The 19,566-nt window shown below is 39.3% G+C and overlaps 1 protein-coding gene across 1 annotated transcript in view; it reads left to right on the forward strand.

Moving 5' to 3' along the window:
- Nucleotides 1–19,566, forward strand: part of ARMT1 (acidic residue methyltransferase 1) — a 352,965-nt gene that overhangs the window by 73,917 nt on the left and 259,482 nt on the right. The window contains exon 2 of the mRNA XM_044088624.1: nucleotides 12,831–12,936. Within this exon, the coding sequence (XP_043944559.1) occupies nucleotides 12,831–12,936 (106 nt within the window). The remainder of the gene's footprint in view (nucleotides 1–12,830; nucleotides 12,937–19,566) is intronic.

A 19,566-nucleotide genomic window follows, 5' to 3' on the forward strand; every position in this document is an offset into this window, starting at 1 on the left:
CACATGTATCTTGTATAAATCAGTTTGATATTCAAAGGACCTATCATTCTTTACAGAACTCCAGCTGACTATGCTGGAAGTAGCCCATATCATCACACCATTTGCTTATTTTAAAATGAATTTCTTACTGATTTTACACTAGTCTAGTGTTTTAGTTTTACCTGTACATCTGTGGTTAAGCTATTTACCTTGATGTTGGAGTAGCAGGATCTGTGTTTAAAGGTATAAGCATAGGAAGAAAACCTTTTTCATGTTTATAATGAATATGCATTAGACGGGAAGGGAAATTGGTGAGCTAGTCTGAGAAGGCAAAAGAATAATCATGCCAAGAATCAGGTGACTTTTCTTATTTAATATTTCAAATTGATATTCTTTAATGAAGCAGGCTGGAGAGTTTGAAAAAGAAAGGGGCAGAGGTAGAGGCTGGACAGTTGACAAGATTACAGAGGAACTGGGTAGGTAACTGTGGAGTGTCAGAAGTAACACAGGACACTCAAACCAGTCAGCCCTTGGTGTATCTAGAAATGCTAAAAATGAGGTAACTCCAGCACTGATTTACAGCAGACAGATTTTTTTTGGATTAACCTGATCCAATTACATGACTGGGATACCACGGAGATGGAAGGAGGAAGCCCAGTGGATGGGCTGATCTGGATTTCATCAGTGCCTTTTGTTTATTTATGCACTGTCAGTTTCAGACGGGAGTAAGATAAAAACTATGTGGTTGGGTAGTGGAGACAGAGGAGAGCTTTAAGGTGTAAAAACTATGAATTGGTATTTTGCTAGGTTTAGGCCCTCTAATGTGTGTGCACATCTCTGATCTCCCACAGGGCATGGGAGACTAGTTCAGTGTCTGTATGACTAACGTCAAGATTGGAGAGTGTGATTGTAGATGAGTGTGTAGATGTGAAGAGGAATCTTAAGAAACTGGAAAAGGAGGTAACTTATATTGGAGTGGGGCTGACAGCCTAGGGCAGAATATGCATCTTGGGTAAGTTTGTTTGCCAAAGGGACAAGCTTCACTGCACTCTCAATGTGGGGAGACCCCTCACACTCCACAGACTTAAGTATTCTTACCCTGAGGTCACCCAGCAGTGGACCGAAAAAGAAGACTTCTACTTTATGTGAAAGTTGTTTCACCAAAATTTATTTGATCGCTCAGCACTTGCTGAAAGGACTGTTTCTTCTACTGCTTTGTCTTAGTAGTACTGCCTGTTAGAGTTTCCTGAAGATGCAGCAGTGTGAGTGATTGAGGCAGAGAGAGTGAGAGACTTGTGCAGCCATGTGCCAGTTCTCTTTCCTCCCCTGATGAGGGGCACTTATTCATATCATAGTTTTCTTTCCTCCCCTTATGAGGGGCACTTATTCATATAATTGGCAATAAATGTATTTGACAAGTAGTTTGAACCTGTTAAATGTTTTGTGAGTTTTTTTTTCTTTCTAAAGCCACCAATCTGACTACATTAACAGTATTGTAGACATAAACACACAAACTAAAATGCACAATATATCATTTAATAGGAGTCTTATCACGTCAGGAGTATTTCCTCTGTATGCCACCATGTAGCTGGACTACTTTGGTCAACATACCTGAATATACTTTGATTGCAGTAGGTAACACAATTGTTGGAGTTGCACTGTCAAGTAACTGTACAGTGTTGTTGCAAAGTGACAGGAAAATATTTGGGGGTTCGCCATATTAGTTATGAATGGTACTACATATCTGTATGGGTCTGCTGGTGCTGGCTTGCCACTTGTGACCATTTTCTTTTGGTGAGTGGTTGAGAGCATTGGTTGGAGTATAGAGAAACCTACGAGTAATATTAGTATCATGTGTTCTGCCATGGACTGAGAAGGGATGGTTCTTCCACTACATCCCATAGAGAACAGAAATATCTTTCTTTGTGGCAGCCAGTCAGCTGAAGATTTAGAGTTGAATGTTACCGCTATTTCAGGTACTCTGTAGTATTCTGTGGTGACGGAGTACTCCAGAGAACTACATATTGTGAAACTTAGTGATCTGATGTTGTAAGTCTTAATTTTGTCCGTGACAGATGAGTTCAGTTCCGATTTTCTGAACTGACATTGCTATTACTACAGCTTGTGCCAGCCAAAAACTCTTGAGCTTCACCTCTACCCAGAATCCCTCTCTCTCAGTTACCTTGGATCTCGTTTGCCACTTTCCGAAAGCGGTTGCGTCTAGCTACTACTCTCAAGTGCTAGTGGGTATAGGTAAATTTTTCTCTCTCTTTATTTTTAGGTTTTCTGTATTGTTTCCCTTTTCTTTGTTCTTGTTACTCTGAGAAAATACACTGTGCATCATTGTTAATACTTTTCCCTTTACACTTTGTTGTGTTCCCCACTGTCATTGCTGATGGTGCCCCCCCCGTCATATTCTTTTGTAATCTGTGTACACACTTGTATTTCTACAATTATCATTGTTGTCTCTCTCTCTCTCCCCTTTTTCCTTCAATCTTGAAATATAAAAATATAAATAAAAATGCATCTCTTTTCTGCTTTCACTTTCCCTTATTTTTTGTGTGGACTGAGTTTTATTTAGTGGATTTCTCTAACTGTTTTCCCTGCTTGATATGGCTGAGAAGGGTAAAGGCCCCACTGGCTTAAAAAATGCCAGAGATGTGGTTATAAAATTCCCTCATTAGACTTTCATTTATTGTGTGTGTATTGTCTTGGTCATTTATAGGAAGATTGCACCATTTGTCATGCCTTCAGCCACCACACTTTAGTGAAAAAGCAGAATAAGCTTATTTTAAAATGACGTCTCCCTTCAGCCTTTGGTGAAACCGTATCTGCTCCTCTTTTGAAAAATCGAAGAAAAGTCTCTTGGTTGCAATCTCCCTGTCTGTTCCAAAAACCAAAAAATTGAAGGCCTCCGCTCCAACAGTTCTCATGGAACCAAAGGCCTCTGCTGTTGACACTCTGGTACCAACATGCACTCCGGCACAGATTGCAATTTCGAGTCTGTCGATGTCAAAGGCCTCTATACAAAAAGTGACTGCTGCTTCAACTGACAGGATTACTTTGTTTAGAACTTCCTACTTTCTCTCTCTGTCTCTATGTATCCCTTTACTGGTGAGTTCAAAGAGGTGTTTTTGCAGAGGCCTAAGTCCCCTTCCACATTGTCCATCCATTCCACCAAAAGCCTTTCAGAACTGGACGTGGAGAGGCTAGTGACTAAAATTTTACAGGCTAGAGGGTTTTCAGGACCCTCTTTGGTACTGACCTCTTCGGTTATTGGTGCACTTGTTAAACTATTAACTACCCCTCCTTCTAACCTCCTTGGAGGTCTTAAGAGTTCTCTGTTCCAGAACTCCTGGCACTGACTGTACTTGCTCTGGAGTTGTTTGCTTCTTTGGAGCCGGTAGTTACCCTGAGCTCTTTGGTTGTTTTTGACCCAGAGACCTCCCAGAGCCATGGCTACCCTGCTGGTTTTGAGGGACCGGTATTGACAACAGTTTTTTTTCAAAGCTGTCCCTGCTCCTCTGAGCTTCGGCTCAAGTTAGTTCTGCTCTGGCTTGGGTCTCGGGGGTCAGTACTTCGAAGCAGAGAGTGAACTTGGTTGCGAGGCAGTCCTTCTCTGTTCAGGACTCTCTTCCCTCTTCAGAGGGGCTGGCCTTCGAGGCTATGCAGAGGGCCCTTTCTCTTGTAGAGCCTTGGTCAGTGCCTTCCCGGTTGGAACAGGTACCCCCCCCCCAGTTAGGTCATTCCTCGTACCTCTCCACTGGGACAGCGGGTGCTGAATCCTTCGATATCACAGGCACAGGTACCTCCCCAGATTATCCCCTTGAGGGGGTACCTCAGAAAAGGTGCAAGAGGAAGCACTTGGATTCCTCCAGGAATCTTCACTGAAGACAGATTTCAATGAGGGTGAAGGGTCCCCACAGTCACCCCATGAAAATCTCATTTGGAGATCTCTTGGAAATTTTAAAACAGAGGGGTGTCTGTTAGTCCTAAAACCCTTCCTCTGAGGAATCTGTTTACCTGCAGGCTTTCGGCACCTGCCCGTCTACCTCTTGGGTGACTCCACCCACTGATGAACTCGTTCAGTTGTGATCTCAGTTGGCGTGGAAGGCTGCAAACACAATTAGTTCTGTGAGCTCTAGGGTCCATGGCAGCTTCTATAACTCTAGTCCCATTAGCTAGGTTACATATGAGAGTTCTGCAATGACTGTTAGCTTTCCAGTGGTCTATCCTTCGCCACCCAGTGTCAGACCAAATCTTAATCACCAACCACTGCAAAATGGACTTTTTTTGCTGGACGCATTCTGAGCAAATTCTTCAGTCATCCCTTTCTTTTTCTGGAGCCCATGACTGTAGTGAACAGGAATGCCTCCCAGATGGGGTGGGGGGCATTATCTGGGCAAGATGGTTGAAGGCACTTGGTTCCCATTAGAGGCCAACTTGCGCATCAGTGTTCTGGAGATAAGAGCAGTGCTTGTTGTGTTGCAGGCCTTTCAGACAGCTATTCCTCAGGGGACTATTGCAATTCAGATGGACAATATGTCTGATTTGGTAAATCATCAAGCAGGGAGGAGCCACATCTTGCCCCTTTTGTCAAGAAGCCCTCAGTGTGTGGCAGCGGGTGACCTCACCCAACTGCTTTCTAATAGCAATGCATATTCAGGGGAGTTTAATGTGATTGCAGACGAGCTGAGCAGATGCATCCTTCAGCCTCACGAGTGTCTGTCAGTCTAGAAGTGGCAAAATTATGATCTGGGATTGGAGTCCACCTTGCTGCGAGCTGTTTGTATCTCCCCTAAACAACAGATGCAGCAATTTCTTCGCCCTGATTCCACCTCCAGGAAAGTTGCCCAGAGATGCTGTCCTCCACAAATGGACCCCCAGTCTAGTGTTTGCCTTTCCCCTGGTACCTCTAATTCCCAACTTCTTAAGGAATGCACTAAGGTTGAAGAGTACAGTAATCCTCATTGCCCCCTCTTTGGCCTTGACAGATTTGGTTCCCCTTTCTTTGGCCTTACTTGATTCGTCAACTTTGGATTCTGGCCCCAGTGCTAGATCTCCTGTCCCATCCATATGGCCGTGTTCACCCAAACATTTTGAGCCTCAAGCTGACTATTTGTTTCCTCCAATTCCATTAATTGCCAAGCTTCCTAATATGTCCTCTCCAGTATGTCGCATCCTTTTTATCAGCTCATAAACCTTCTGCTAGAAAACTATATTTAACTAAGTGGACGAGATTTACAATTTGAGCTCATGAAAAGCAAATTGATCCTTTCTCTCCTTCAGCTGAGCATGTTTTAGATTTCTTAGCATCTCTGTTCAATGCTGGGCTTCTCCATCCACCGTCAAACTACAGTTGGCTGTGATTTCTAATTTTCACAATGGTTTAGAAGAACGTTCTTTAGCCTTTCACAGGCTTTGTAAATCATTCTTAAGAGGCACACTTTTTTTGTAAAAACCCCATATAAAGATCTGACTTCTCCTTGGGATGTGAACTTAGTACTGCAGGCAGTAATACATTCCCCTTTTGAACCCTTTGTGGAGTGCATCTGAAGTTTCTATCTTGGAAGATGCTCTTTTTGGTAGCCATTACTTAAACCAGATGAATTTCAGCAGTCCAGGCCTTATCTGAACCTCCTTACCTAGTTATCCATAAGGTTAGGTTTATGAACAAACCCCTCCTTCCTTCCTATGGTAGTGCCCGAGGCTAATATTAACCAGACTATTAATTTACTGGTGGTCTTCCCTAATCATCCTAACAAAGGAGAATAACTTCTACAGTTACTAGATGTCCACAGACAATTAAGTTTCTATTTTCACAGAACAAAAACTATAAGGCAGCCAGGTAAACTGTTTGTTTCTTTTTCTACTGCAAAGTTGGGCAAGGCAGTTGGCAAAATTACCCTCTCTAAGTGGCTGAAAGATTGTATTTTTCATTTATCACAAACAATCCACAATGAACACCAAACTACTGAAAGATTGCCAAAAGCCGAACTTCAGAAAAAAGCCGGTTTATTTTAAACGTTACAATAAAACATGTTTTTCGTCTCACCTAAATGTGGGACTTCTTCAGAAACAAACGTTTGTTTCTGAAGAAGTCCCACATTTAGGTGAGTCGAAAAATGTGTTTTATTGTAACGTTTAAAATAAACCGGCTTTTTTCTGAAGTTCGGCTTTTGGCAATCTTTCAGTATTTTTCATTTATGATAGGGCGGCCGTGGTTGTGCAGCGGTTAGCATTGCCACCTCACAGCAAGGGGGTCTCTGGTTTGATCCTCGGCTGGGGTGCCTTCTATGTGGAGTTTGCATGTCCTCCCTGTGGTCGTGTGGGTTTCCTCTGGGTGCTCCAGTTTTCTCCCAAATCCCCAAAACATGCTGTAGCTGGATTGGACACTCTAAATTGGCCCTAGCTAAATTGGCCCTAGGCGAGAGTGTGTGCATGTGTTTGCCTTCTGTAGAAGGTTGGGTGCCGGGCTGGCAACTCAACACCATAAAACTCCACTACCAATCATGAGCAGACAGGTGATCCGCTGTGGTGACCCCTAACCGGGAAAAGCCGAAAGAAGAAGAAGATAAAAAATAACTAAATGAACTTTTCCTAAACCTGTCAAAGCACATTCTACAAGGTCTGTAGCCACTTTAGCAGTCTTCCAGTCTAGAGCTTCTATGGGTGACTTATGTTTAGCAGCTACTTGGGCTTCTCCCCATACTTTTTATTACTCATTACAAACTGGACTTGGTCTCTAGGGGAAGATCATCCTTTGGCTCAATGGTGCTCTGGAATATCCTTCGGTGAGTCCACCCATTTTAGGTAGCTGGGGACTCTGTCCCATCTGGCAAGGATGAAATGACGATTGACAACATCAGATAAAGAAGTTATGTACTCACCATAAAGTTCCATCTGTGTTACCTTGTCTTCATGTATCCTTGACCCTCCCAATCCCCAAATATTTTTGGTGGAGCGGAACACACGTGCTTTGAACTATTATGTTACTCCGACACTGCGGATAAGGTTTCCATCTGGCTTGCTTCCTTTATGTGTATACATAGATATAATATGTGTGTGTGTGTGTGTGTGTGTGTGTGTGTGTGTGTAATATATATATATATATATATATATATATATATATATATATGTGTGTGTTATATGTATGTATATGTGTGTGTGTGTGTATATATATATATATATATATATATATATATATATATATATATATATGGATGTTTATAAGTTTACAAATTTTCTGCAATTCAGTCTGTGGTAACAGAGAGAGGGATTCTGGGTAGAGGTGAAGCTCGAAGAGTTTTTGGCTGGCACGAGCTGTAGTAATAGCCGAGTCAGTTCCATACCTCTCAACCTGGAAACATCAAAAATCTGGGCAAGGCCCATGAAAAATAGGTACAAATCTGTATGCTGATTAATGTAAAATTTGCATACATAATTAACCCCGCCCACTCCAATGGAATTGTGGGATGCCAACTTTCAAATGCAAACTGAAAAACAGACAACCAAAATATGACACCAGAGTCCCCCTACAGCCATTCCAATGTTCCATTACCTGGCTGTTTCGCCACATTTACCATAAACATTAACGTGTGCATACTGCTTTACTTCTACAATGATTATTTTGATTTTATTTTTACATTTAAAAACACAGTGCACAAACACTAATAGATATCTACTAAATACCAGAATAGTGTACAGTCCACTACGAATCACAAACACTAGTCTTGTCCAGAGGGATAAGGCCCACAAATGAAGCAATAATACGTCCTGTTTAATAATAAAAGAATACGACAAATATGTAAAGAAAATCCACTGATACAAAGCAAGTAAACGGATCAAGCGCTTTCATCCACCAACATGTGGACTTCATCAGAATCAATCAATTTGTTTACATAAACCTATTTAAACACTTTTTGGCGCCATCACGACACTTCCATTTAAAGAAATACCTCACATACAATGTTACAAAATTCTGAGTTGTATCCATTTTTCAAAAAGTGCATATCATACTCAAAATGTTCAAACTACTCTAATTTTAACTTAAACATTACTTTAAATAGCTAAATGCATAAAAATAAGAATATTTAATATACTGAACTATATATCATATATTAATAGTCTCTGATTCTAGTGCTGATAAATACTAATACAAACTATAAAATTGGCTGTCATGGAAAAATCTAATGAACATAAATCTAAATCCAATACATGTATTCTGCTTTCATACCGAAGGAATGTGAAAACATACCAAAACCCGTCTTCATATAACAAAATAGGTGAACAGCTAATGTTAAAATAACTTAAATATACTAGAATATGTAGTCATGATAAAAGTCTATTTGATAACATTTAATTTATATGTATAAAATAATCTATATCTACCATAAAAATGGATGCTACAATTCTTCTACACATATACTATATGTATGTAATATAATAAATATAATAAATATGTTAAATACTATATAAATAATGAATAATATGAATAATATAAATACATCTGTGTCCGCATCATCATATATGGACTGCAAATGTAGAAGTCCCATCCGAAACATATATACATTACATGACTGTCATTAAAAACATATTTAAATTTGTAAAATATATTAATAATAGTACATTCATATCTACGACATGTCTGTATCCTATTGAGCTGTTAGTAAAAAAGGCTTTATAGTAATGTAATCATTTAATCCAGGCATTGTGGATGCGTCAGTTTAAATTTGCCATTTAGCCTCTTTCTCTGCTATGTATACACTCATGTTACCACGTCTAATATTCTCAGTAACATGTTCCAAAACGGCAAATTTAAAATGGTGGGTGCTGTCAGTGTTTAATACATGCCGATAAAGTGCATTGTTACTATCTTTTTTCTTAATTGCGTATAAATGATCATATATACGCTTCTTGAACATACGTTCGGTTTTTCCTATATAATAACAAGTACATGTTAAACATTTTGCCATGTAAATGACATTTTTAGTATAACAATTACTTCTCCCAAACGTGACTCTCGTCCTATTAATATTATCCAGGACAACTCCTTCGTCTTCTAATATAACCTGACAGTACCTACAGCATCCACATTTACGAGTTCCTTTGTATTGTGTATTCATACTCAAAGCCCTATTGTTTCTGTCAAAAATATTTTTTAAATTTGTACCCATTTTATAAACAAATATGGGGGTATCCCTAACATTCTTTCTCAATCCATCATCTAAGATCAAAATATTCCAATATTTTTTCAATATAGCTTTAACATGTACAACCTGCGGTGTGTATTCCAGAATGCATGCTCTTTTGTATTCAGTACCTGAATGTTGTATAATGTCCCTATTAATTAATGGTTTCCTCAAAACAGAGAAGTATTTTTTTCCCCATTCTCCTATAACATAAGTTTTAATTTCATTAAGTAATTGGGGGGTATCCCCTATTACTAAACAAACTACGAATAAAATCAGTCTCTTCTATCATCTCATTGTAATTGGAAGTCATGCGAGCTGCTCGAATACATTGTCCTTTAAAAATACTCTTTTTAGTCTTGTGTGGATGATTACCTGTGAACTCTAAATAGTTATTGGAGAATGTATTCTTCCTATAAATACGAGAAACAAAACCTTCTTCACTACTAGATATATGTGTATCAAGATACGCTATATCTTCTTTACTACAATTATAGGTGAATTTCAGGAACTGACTGGTACTATTTAGATAGCTAATAAATTCTTCTATACTTTCTTCCTGTCCTTCCCATAGAATAAATATATTGTCTAGGTATCTTGTATAGTATCTTATATAGTTATAATCACTTTTAAATATTTTTTCTTTTTCCCAGTCTAGCATGACTAAATTAGCAAATATTGGTGCACAGGCAGCCCCCATGGCCACTCCACGGGTCTGCCTGTAATAATCCCCTGCTAAACAAAACAACATGGTCTCACAATGAAAATAGACTTGGCATTAAAACTTTTCTGCCCTTGAAACTCTCATTCATTGAAACGGCATTGAAGCCCTCACCACATCCAAAGAAAATGCATCTGGCCAGTGGTGGATAAAGTTACCTTTGGGCTGTTTTCAAATCGTAGGCCCCTGGCTTGCACACAAAACCAGAAACATACATGCGTTCTTTGATATACCTTCCTGACTTTATTAAATTATATTCCTTGTATAATACAGCACATTTGTTAGACTTAGGTTAGCGCGCATTTTAAAATGTATTATTTGAACATTTTTTCCAGTAAGTAATGAAACTAAATGCATGAACCAGTAATGACAAAACTGCCCACTTCAGAACATTTCCATCATAAAAGTCTACTTACACACACAGTGTGTGTGTGTGTGTGTGTGTGTGTGTGTGTGTGTGTGTGTATATATATATATATATATATATATATAAATAAATATATATATATACATATATATATATATATATATGTATATATATATATATATATATAATATATTTATATATATATATATATATATATATATATATGTACACACACACACACACAAAATATATATTTTATATATATATTATATATATTATAGATATATATGTAATATATATATTACATATATTATAGATATAAAAATAGGATGACAGTAGTGTAAGCCATAGGCATCTTGCACAGCTTCCCGCACTTATTTTCAATTTAATTTTTTTTGGGGGGGGGCAAAAGGCCAAAAACCAGGGACACATTTTAAACATTGCTTGTATAATTTTGGAAAGTTGCTAGAATAAACTGTTCCGTTATCACCATGCATTTCACTGCCAAGTTCTGAATCCAGGACCCTGTGCATTACAGTCAGAGCAACATACCACTATGCCAAATCAGCAGTTTCTAGAAAGACAGGAAGACTGAAAACCGGAATCATTTAGTGAATTCATTTCTTACTTCTCACCATAGCTCTCAACGTCTTGGCACAATAAACCTGGACAAAGCCAATAATGGGGGTATACAGCTACAAAATAGGGACATTTCAAATACTGATCTTATAAACTTAGACAATTGCTAGAATAAAAGGTTTTGTGTTACCATTTATTTTCTGAAGAATATGAAGTCTGAAATTCAAATGCCTGTCATTATTTAGAGAATTCAATCCTTCACTTATTTGCCATTGCCAGAAAAATCCTGAAAACCACAGATTTAATAAGGAATAGAAAAAAATATGAGGCATAAATTCACAAGTGGTGGTGACTAGGGACTTCAGGCTCTTTTTACCTGTACCAAAGGTACAGGGTTTGAGCCAGAGTACCTCTAGCCACCAGATGTATTGAGTTGGGGGCATTTTCACACAGTTAAATGACCTGTTTAGGAACTCCAGGGAAATCATTGCATCACTTTCAACTTTACTGACTGGATCTACTGTTGAATATAACACTACATTTTATAACCTTCAAACAAAAATACTTGAAAGATCTTTGAACAAAAAAAGATAACTTAAGTGCATTTACTCTGCAGAAAAATAACAGGGGTGGAGAGCTTCAGCTATTCAAAAAGGCTTCAGGAATTGCCATTATACCAATTTCTTACACAACTTTTAAAGTGATTTCTGCTTGGTCTGTAATGCAAAATCTGATCCATTCCAGTTAAGTCTAATCTGGAATGCACCATGGGGGAGCTAACACCAGAAATGGGGAAGTTAATAATAAAATAAGTATCAATAACAGAAAAATGTGTCGGATTTATTAAACAGTGCCTTTCAAGAAAATGAAATAATCTTTCTTTTACAGTCAAAAATCATTAACTTTCTGTAAATATGATCTTAGTATATCTACAGAAAATAGAAAATGTCATAATGAAATTATTGCAGTCAACTTCTTGATGGCTGGCAGGTTGTAATCTTTATTGATGGTATTTATGAAACTATGAATTGCTGACAATGCATAATAGTACAGATATGTGCAAAATGACAAAAACTTGTGTGCTTGCACTTCAGCAAAGTTACCATACATGGCAGTGCTACAGCCAAAGCAAGGTCATGAAAAAGATATCCAGATAACACACACACACACACACACACACACACACACACACACACACACACACACAAAACACACACACACACCACACACAAAAACACACACACACACACACACACACACACACACACACACACACACACACACACACACAAAACGTTTCACTTTCACAAAGAAAAATACCTGAAAAGCAATAGTTTCCCATTTCCATGCTTCCGACAAGTAGAATGCAAGTTCAGCTCCAAAGCTTCCTTGAGTAACTTTCACAACGGAAGAAAATGTCTGCGCTTGCATAGTTCAACTCCAAAGACTTAAGAGCTCGCAGCTAGTAAGTTGAAAGCTCATTCCACACTCGCAGCTAGTTCAGAAGCAGACGTTTCCTTCAGTAAGTTGGAAGTCACGCTCGCAGCTAGTTCACAAGCACGAAAGCAGACGTTTCCGCGCTCGCTTAGCCCTTTTGCTCATGCCATTGCGCACGTGATGTCAGCTCCAAAGCGCAAAAAAAAATTTAAAATAAATCTGGAATGAAGGGGATGCCACTTGGGGAATCGTGGCACCCCATTATTTGTACCCCAAAACTCTGTAAAAACTGAGTGATTTGGTACAATTGGGAGGTATGGTCCGTTCTGAGATTGGAACCGAACCCATCTCTCAAGGATAAATGAAGATAGACAACACAGATGGAACGTTATGGTAAGTACATAACTTATTTTTTTTGTGGGAGCTTCCTCTACTGAATCAACATGCTGTGATATTAATGATTCCTGACTAAAATATTTTGTGCTAAATTATGTTGCTGCTGCTTGTCGGTAGGATTATTTTCAACCAACTTTTAATTTTTATTTATTTTTGTTAGTTCCTTCGCATATCTTACTGTAAAAGACAGACTTCCACTGATCCTCACAAGAGCTATTGATACCTTACATCGGCATAAATATCTGTTCCTGGAACATCATGGAGAGGTAAATATCTTTTCAAATATCTTTTCAAATTGTGTGTCTTATACTCTTGACTCTACTAGTAAGTGTAGATGGTATTTTTTGGCAGAGGTGATAACTAGAATGTTTTACTTGAGTATCCTTTCTAAATTTTTGGCTTTTTTTCAAATCCAGCTGTACTTTCCAATAAACCTACTGTCCAGATTAATTTTGTTCAGAAAATTCAAGTAATTTAATATAACTCAAATATCAGCATAATTTCCCATTGATTAACAGTATCAGAGTCTTTATATGTGTCACTTTAATGCTTAAGCATTTCATGTTTCAGTTTGCTGGCAAAAGTTAAGACCTGATTGGTTTAGATTTCAAAAAGGAATAATTGAAGACATTTCCTTAAGGCCCAGGTAATTATGTTCTCATAACCTGCACTGCAGCACTTCTGCTGTTTAGCCTACAGACTTGGTCAGAAATTTTAAATTTGTGTACAGACCAACTATTATATTTCCTTATAAAGCATAGTAAATAACTTCACACTATCATTTGTAAATGTTAAAATATTGCAGCTAATTCTGTAAATTGTCATTATGTAATTTTTGCCTGTGGCCATTGTCATTGTCCAGAGCGCCTTGTCGGCCATTTTATTTGGTTGTCAGATAAGCAAGGAATTGCATAAAGTAAATGTACATTGTTGTGTGAGTGTTTTTATATAGAGCATTTTTGTGTGTTGTTAAAGTGAGATATGTAGGGCCCCATTCCCAAATACTTTCTCTGATTGTTAGTGACTGTGATGAGAGGTACTGCCAGCACAGCTAGATGGAATTTTGTAAATAATTGTATGTCATTTGTGAATATCAAACTATTTATACAAGATGCTTGTGTTACAAATGTATTAGACCGGTTTGTCATGTGTATATCAAACTGTTTTGTACAAATATTTGTGTTGAAAAGGTATTTGTAAAGCCTTTGTGCTTAAAATGTATCCACAGTGTGCCCTGCTGGAAGAGAACATAAATGTACATGCACTGTTGTAACAGTTTAAATGTATATGTTGTGGAAACTGGAGGGTTAACCTCAGTCCAGGAAACTTTAGAAAAATATTTGAAATTAATCATTTCATAGACTAGGCCATAAAGATGTTGCAGTGCAGCCAGAGACACCTTCTGTACTAGGTGCTACTTTGGAAGCATGAAGGAATGCAATTGTTTTATGACTTCCAGCACCTGACAAAGATCTAAGCAAAAGCCCTTGTCTGGGTATTTTTTACAGGTAGATGTTAAATACTGCCAGCTTCCTGCAGTGGGGGTTTTTCCTGGGAACTAAATGTCAGATGACAAGAAGTGATGTCATTCTGTTAGCTCTCCCAGCAGTAATATTTTAGAAGTCTCTTAGTGAGACAGAGCATTCTGTATTGGACCCAACAACAAGAACCATTCACTACATCTGCCTTGCTCTAAGTAAGTTATTAGGGTATAGTAACTCTCTTACGTATGGTCAGGAATATAGCAAATCTTAGTTTAGATTTTATTTTTCTTTATTTGTGAGTTGTACTGCAGAGTTATTTTAAATATTTTCTGTGGTTTTGAACTCTCACTGTGAGTATATATTTAGTATTGTCTTGGTTCTTTTATTATTTATTAAATATATTTAAACCTTTCATTGTGGCTGATCTGTGTAGAGATATTTGTTTTGAGAGTACTTGCGTATTTATTTGGTGACACTGTATGGGCCATTCCTGTTAGCCTTGTTGTTGGTCAAACCACCATTTGTATTAGTATTAATATTGTACAGTAAAATTGGACACCCTTTAAGGGCCCTAAAGTAGCCGATAAGGAGTGACTGGTGGCACAGGTAACCTTATAGTCTGGGCAGAAGGTGGCATAACTACTACACCTGTGCCAGCCTTTTTTTGTGTGTGTGTATAAATCAAACCTTAGTGTGTGTGTGTCTGTGTGTGTGTGTGTGTGTGTGTGTGTGTGTGTGTGTGTGTGTATATGTGTGTATGTGTGTATGTGTGTCAGCTACGTGGACAAGGACATGAACCACTGGTTGGACAGAGAGGGTGCTGGATGTCTTTGCTTGTTCACTCAGCCGCGATCTCAACTTTATAGCTGTGCCAATGGGGAGTCTTATTGGGGATCTGGAGAAAGGGAGAAACCAGCCCCTGACTGACTATGGTCTCTGTGTGCTCTTAAGGGAAATTGCACTTGATGCAGAGAGCTGCATCTCAAAATACTGTGTGTGTAGCTGTTATCCTGTCAGTAAATGTCCCCTACTGTTGCCAGTTGTGAGGATTGAGGCTCCTTGATTACTGGTTAACAGGGGTGGGTTGTCATTGACCACTACACTTGGAGCAGGCCTTTTGAAATCTGGCCCCCAGAGTAAACCTGTTTTATAGGTAGGCCTCACACCAAAGTAAATAACTCACACTGAGAGCAGCTCTTTTGAAATCAGGCCCTTGAGCTTTATAAACAATTGTGTATTTTCCTGCACAGAAAATATTGCAAGAACTCTATGCATACACCATCTTTGACATAGAACAAATAGCAACCTGGTTCATGGAATGCAGTGCTAGGTTGCATAAACAAATTACAGTGCCTGTTATTTACATGACTGCATTTATTTGCGTGTTAGTGGCACCAAACTGGCAGGTCCAGAGTATATAATGTGCAGTTTAAGCATATGTGGATCAGGTGTCTGTACTGTCCCTTGCTTATTTGAGTATCCTGTTTATTTTAAACTCATGAAGATCATATCTAGATATCAAGGACCTATGTTTATGACTACAGCTCTCGGCTTAGGGCTGCTCCTTTTGTAGTAGTTGCAGTTGCATTGAATGCAAAACATGTTTTTACAACCTTGCCCTTTAAGTTGTTTTGTACTTTGTCTGCATGCTAGCTGAAGTCTGTGCCCTTCACTAGTGCTTTGACATATTTCTGTCTTTTTTGTTTTCTGTAAATACATCAGGCTGATTTCATTCATTTTATTTTATAAAGCACCACATCAAAGTAAACAGGCTCTCTAATGTAATTACTTACCAAGGTGTATTGAAGTGTTTGCATGAAAGAGTTTGCATTCCACCTCACTTCCACCCTGTTTTTTTTTTTTTTTTTTTTAACAAAAGCTACTGGTAGGTGCTATTTCCTTTTCTATTCTGTTCTCCCAGTCAGCTGTGTAAATATTGGCATAGCTGAGAATCAGTGGGCTCTAGAGGCATATCAAGTTTTGGCTTATAAATAATGTCCAATAAAACTAATATATCTTTGTGAATGAGAGAGTATATTGTTTATTCACTGTGCTGAAATTGGAGTGTATAATTAAGCACTGGTTTAATCACCTGTGGAGATCTTCAAATTTAATTTTGGATGTAATGAATGAATATCACCTGCCACAGAAGTTTTTGTTTTGTTTTTATCTGTTTGCCTGCCTAATATGTTGAAGTCAGAGGCATCCCTAATAAATTATGTTTGCCTGTGTTCTCTCTTCTCAGATTATAAAATAAGCACCATTTCAAATCTTCAGTTAACCAGAAAATTAAGTCTTCCTACCTAGCACTGGTTAAGACTACAGCAGAGGAAATCGCCCTTTTTCTGTGTACCATTTCTAGTCAAGAATTTTGTTTTTTTCAGTGACAGTTTCTACCACTTCCAAAAGTTGAACACTCGTGACGGCATCTATTCAGCCTTTACTTAACTGTTTGAAGCACCAAAAATTTACCAGCTTGTAGGGAAAGATTGTATTCCATGTCTGTATGCTTCAAATTATTTTCACAGGGACATAAGAACAGTATTAGGCAAGTGATTACATATCCCATAAGATGCCTCACCATAGACACCTTTTCACCATTGATAAGCATTTAATAGTGCTTGCCTCCTAAATTATGCAGGGATGTACATGATAGTTCTGTTGTAAATTTTTGTTTGCCCATCCAGTCGTAAAGACTATCCTTAAAGGTAGACAAAGCACTACTTTGCTTGACTCGTAATGGAAAATTTTCCATAAGCTAGGAATACAGTGAGTTAGGAACCTATCTCCCCACAAGTCTTGTTTTTTTTTTTTTTTGTGTGTGTCGATTTAGGTGTGTAATATGTGTGTGTAGAACTAATGGATTAGCAAAGAAATGGGAGCTCAATCCAGATTGGGCCTTTCATGGCTCAAAATGTGCAAGCCAGGTCACCTGTGAGCATCTGGTAGGTTACTGAATATAAGGAGAGTAGTGACAATCCCTCCCCGTGGTTGGGTAGTGTTCGAAAGACATGCATGCATAATTGGGCATGGCTTCGTTGAAGGTTGGGCATCGAGCTGGCACCTCGGCATTTCATAAAAATCTACTGCCAATCATTAGCGGACCGAAGTTCCGCTGTGGTGACCCCTTACTGGGAAAAGCTGAAAGACAAATCAAAGTGACAGTCTATCAGGATAGTTGAAGAATTTAAGGCCTTTAAATTTTTTTTTGTTAAAAATCACTGATAGTTTCTGTTTGAGTTACTGTGCTTGGATTTGTACATTCCATATGGTGTATTCTATTCAAAGGTGAATATACAGTGGCAGGATAACTTATTTGCAGATGTTCTTCATCTCACATTGCTGCAGTCCTTACACTTGGGTAGTCCGCTGTCCTCGGTCGGCCCGAATATCAAAGTATAAGGCTGACGTCGGTCAGGGCGCATTTGACTGACATCAGGACGTCAGGGTACAAATGCGCATGCCCGACGTCATATCCTCAGTCTTTTTTGCCGCATGGTCCGATGCAGAAGCAGCATTGCAAGTGCCGGTTGGCGTTCTGAGATTTTTCGATTTAGAAGTTTCAGACCGAGTTCAAAGTTGGCTAAGTACCCGTTAGGGAATATTTTAGTTTTTCTTGCCTCAGTCATTTACCGGATGTCAGAAAAAGTCAATAATTGCATTTCTTGTGGGAAACAGATACCGCATAGAGATTATCATACTTTGTGTATTCCTTGCTTAGGGCCTGAGCACGACGTTGTTGGCTGTCGCTCTTGTGCTAGATTTAACAAACGCACTATAAAGAGAAGGTTGGATTGTGCAAGGTTAGTCTTTGGGAAGCGGTGCAACTATAAAATGCCGTCGGATGCTCCGACGCCCGCTTCTTCGAAGAAGCGCAAGGACAAGGCAGTTAAGCCTAGGCTAGAAGAACCGTCTGTCGGTTCTTTAGAGGTGTCGGTGGAGCCGGTGGCTCCACCGGAGGTTTCTTTGTGTTCCCAGGGTGAGACCTTATTATTGCAAGATGTGGCCTCTCAGGAGACAAGTCAGGCTGAGGGGCTTCTCAGGTTACTATACTCCCTCCCTTCCTAAGGTGGCTAGGCCCTCTCCTTCTGTTTCAAAGGCTTCTCCCAGGGGCAGGCCAGGTTTAGCTTCAGTTGGTGTTACCCCTAGCTCTTCAGGTACTGTGCCCAAGAAGCATATGCTTAAAATGGCAGAAGATTTGATTACTTTGATTAGGGGTTCTATGCCCCCTCCTGATAAGAGACCTAGGGTGGAACCTGAGCTGGGGGGTTTTGAGCAGGCTTCAGATGTTTCAGAGTCTTCGGCTGAAGACTTGCAGGAGTACTCTCCTTATTCTGATTCTGATGTGGATGATTCTATTCCTTCTGCTACTCCTCCTGAGGATTTTTCTTTTTCAGAAACTCTTCATTCCATGAGGGAGCATTTTAAGTGGGAAGGTCAGGACTTCTCTGATTCCAGGAAAAGGCTTAGGGAATTTCTGTTTTTACCCCAGCATAGGCCTTTGGCTATACCTCCTGTTTTGGATGTAGTGGAAGATGTTTTACAGAGGCTTCTCTTAATCCTGATTCTTTGCCTCCTGCTCCTGTTAAGCCGGATAGGTATTACAGGGTGCCTGAAGCTCATAAGTATCTTTTAAGAGTCCTAGGGCAGACCCAGAAACTGTTAGCCAGGGGCCTAAAGGTGTTAAGGCTTCTGTTGTTAAAAATCCGGTTCCTGCAGACAGAGGCTAGGGCCTTGGATAGATGGGGAAAGAAAGTCTATACTTCTTCCACTCTTGCTATGAGGGCTCTGAATTGCCAGTTTCACATGTTGAAATACCAAAACTATCTCCTTTCACAATTGAAGTCTAAGGTTGATGCTCTGGCAGTAGGTATTGATTGTAAAGAGTTGCAAGATTTAGTGCATGTTTCTGAACAGGTGGGTAAGCATTCTTTGCAATGTGGTTTTGATGCTGTACAGGCCTCGTCTAGGGTGGCTGCCACTGGGTCAGTTCTTCGCAGGCACGCCTGGCTGAGGGATCAGAATTTGTCTGAACATGTTAAAACAAGGATTTTAGATGCTCCTTTACAATCTGACGTGTTGTTTGGTCCTCCTGTTGAGACAGTTTTAAAGAAAATGGAAGACAAGGCTAAGTCTATGCAGACTGTTAAAGATTTTTGCAGGTCCAGCCTCCAAAGTTTAGTAGAAATTGGCCTACTAAAGGGTGGGCGTGTGCTTCTTATGATTCCCCGTCTAGGGGTAGATCTAGGCCTGCTCAGGGCAGAGCTCCGGGCTCTTTTAGGCCTAGAACAGGGAGTTCTCCTGCACAGGCTTCAGGTGAGGGCAGGGGTCAGTCCTTTCGTAAGCAGACCCAATGACCTACCTTTTCAGCTGCCAGAGCCTGCTCGTCTGGCGGCACCTTTGGGAGGAAGG

The sequence above is a fragment of the Protopterus annectens genome, chromosome 1.part0 (genome assembly GCF_019279795.1).
Source record: "Protopterus annectens isolate FY-2018-M chromosome 1.part0, PAN1.0, whole genome shotgun sequence".
NCBI classification, from domain to species: domain Eukaryota; kingdom Metazoa; phylum Chordata; order Ceratodontiformes; family Protopteridae; genus Protopterus; species Protopterus annectens.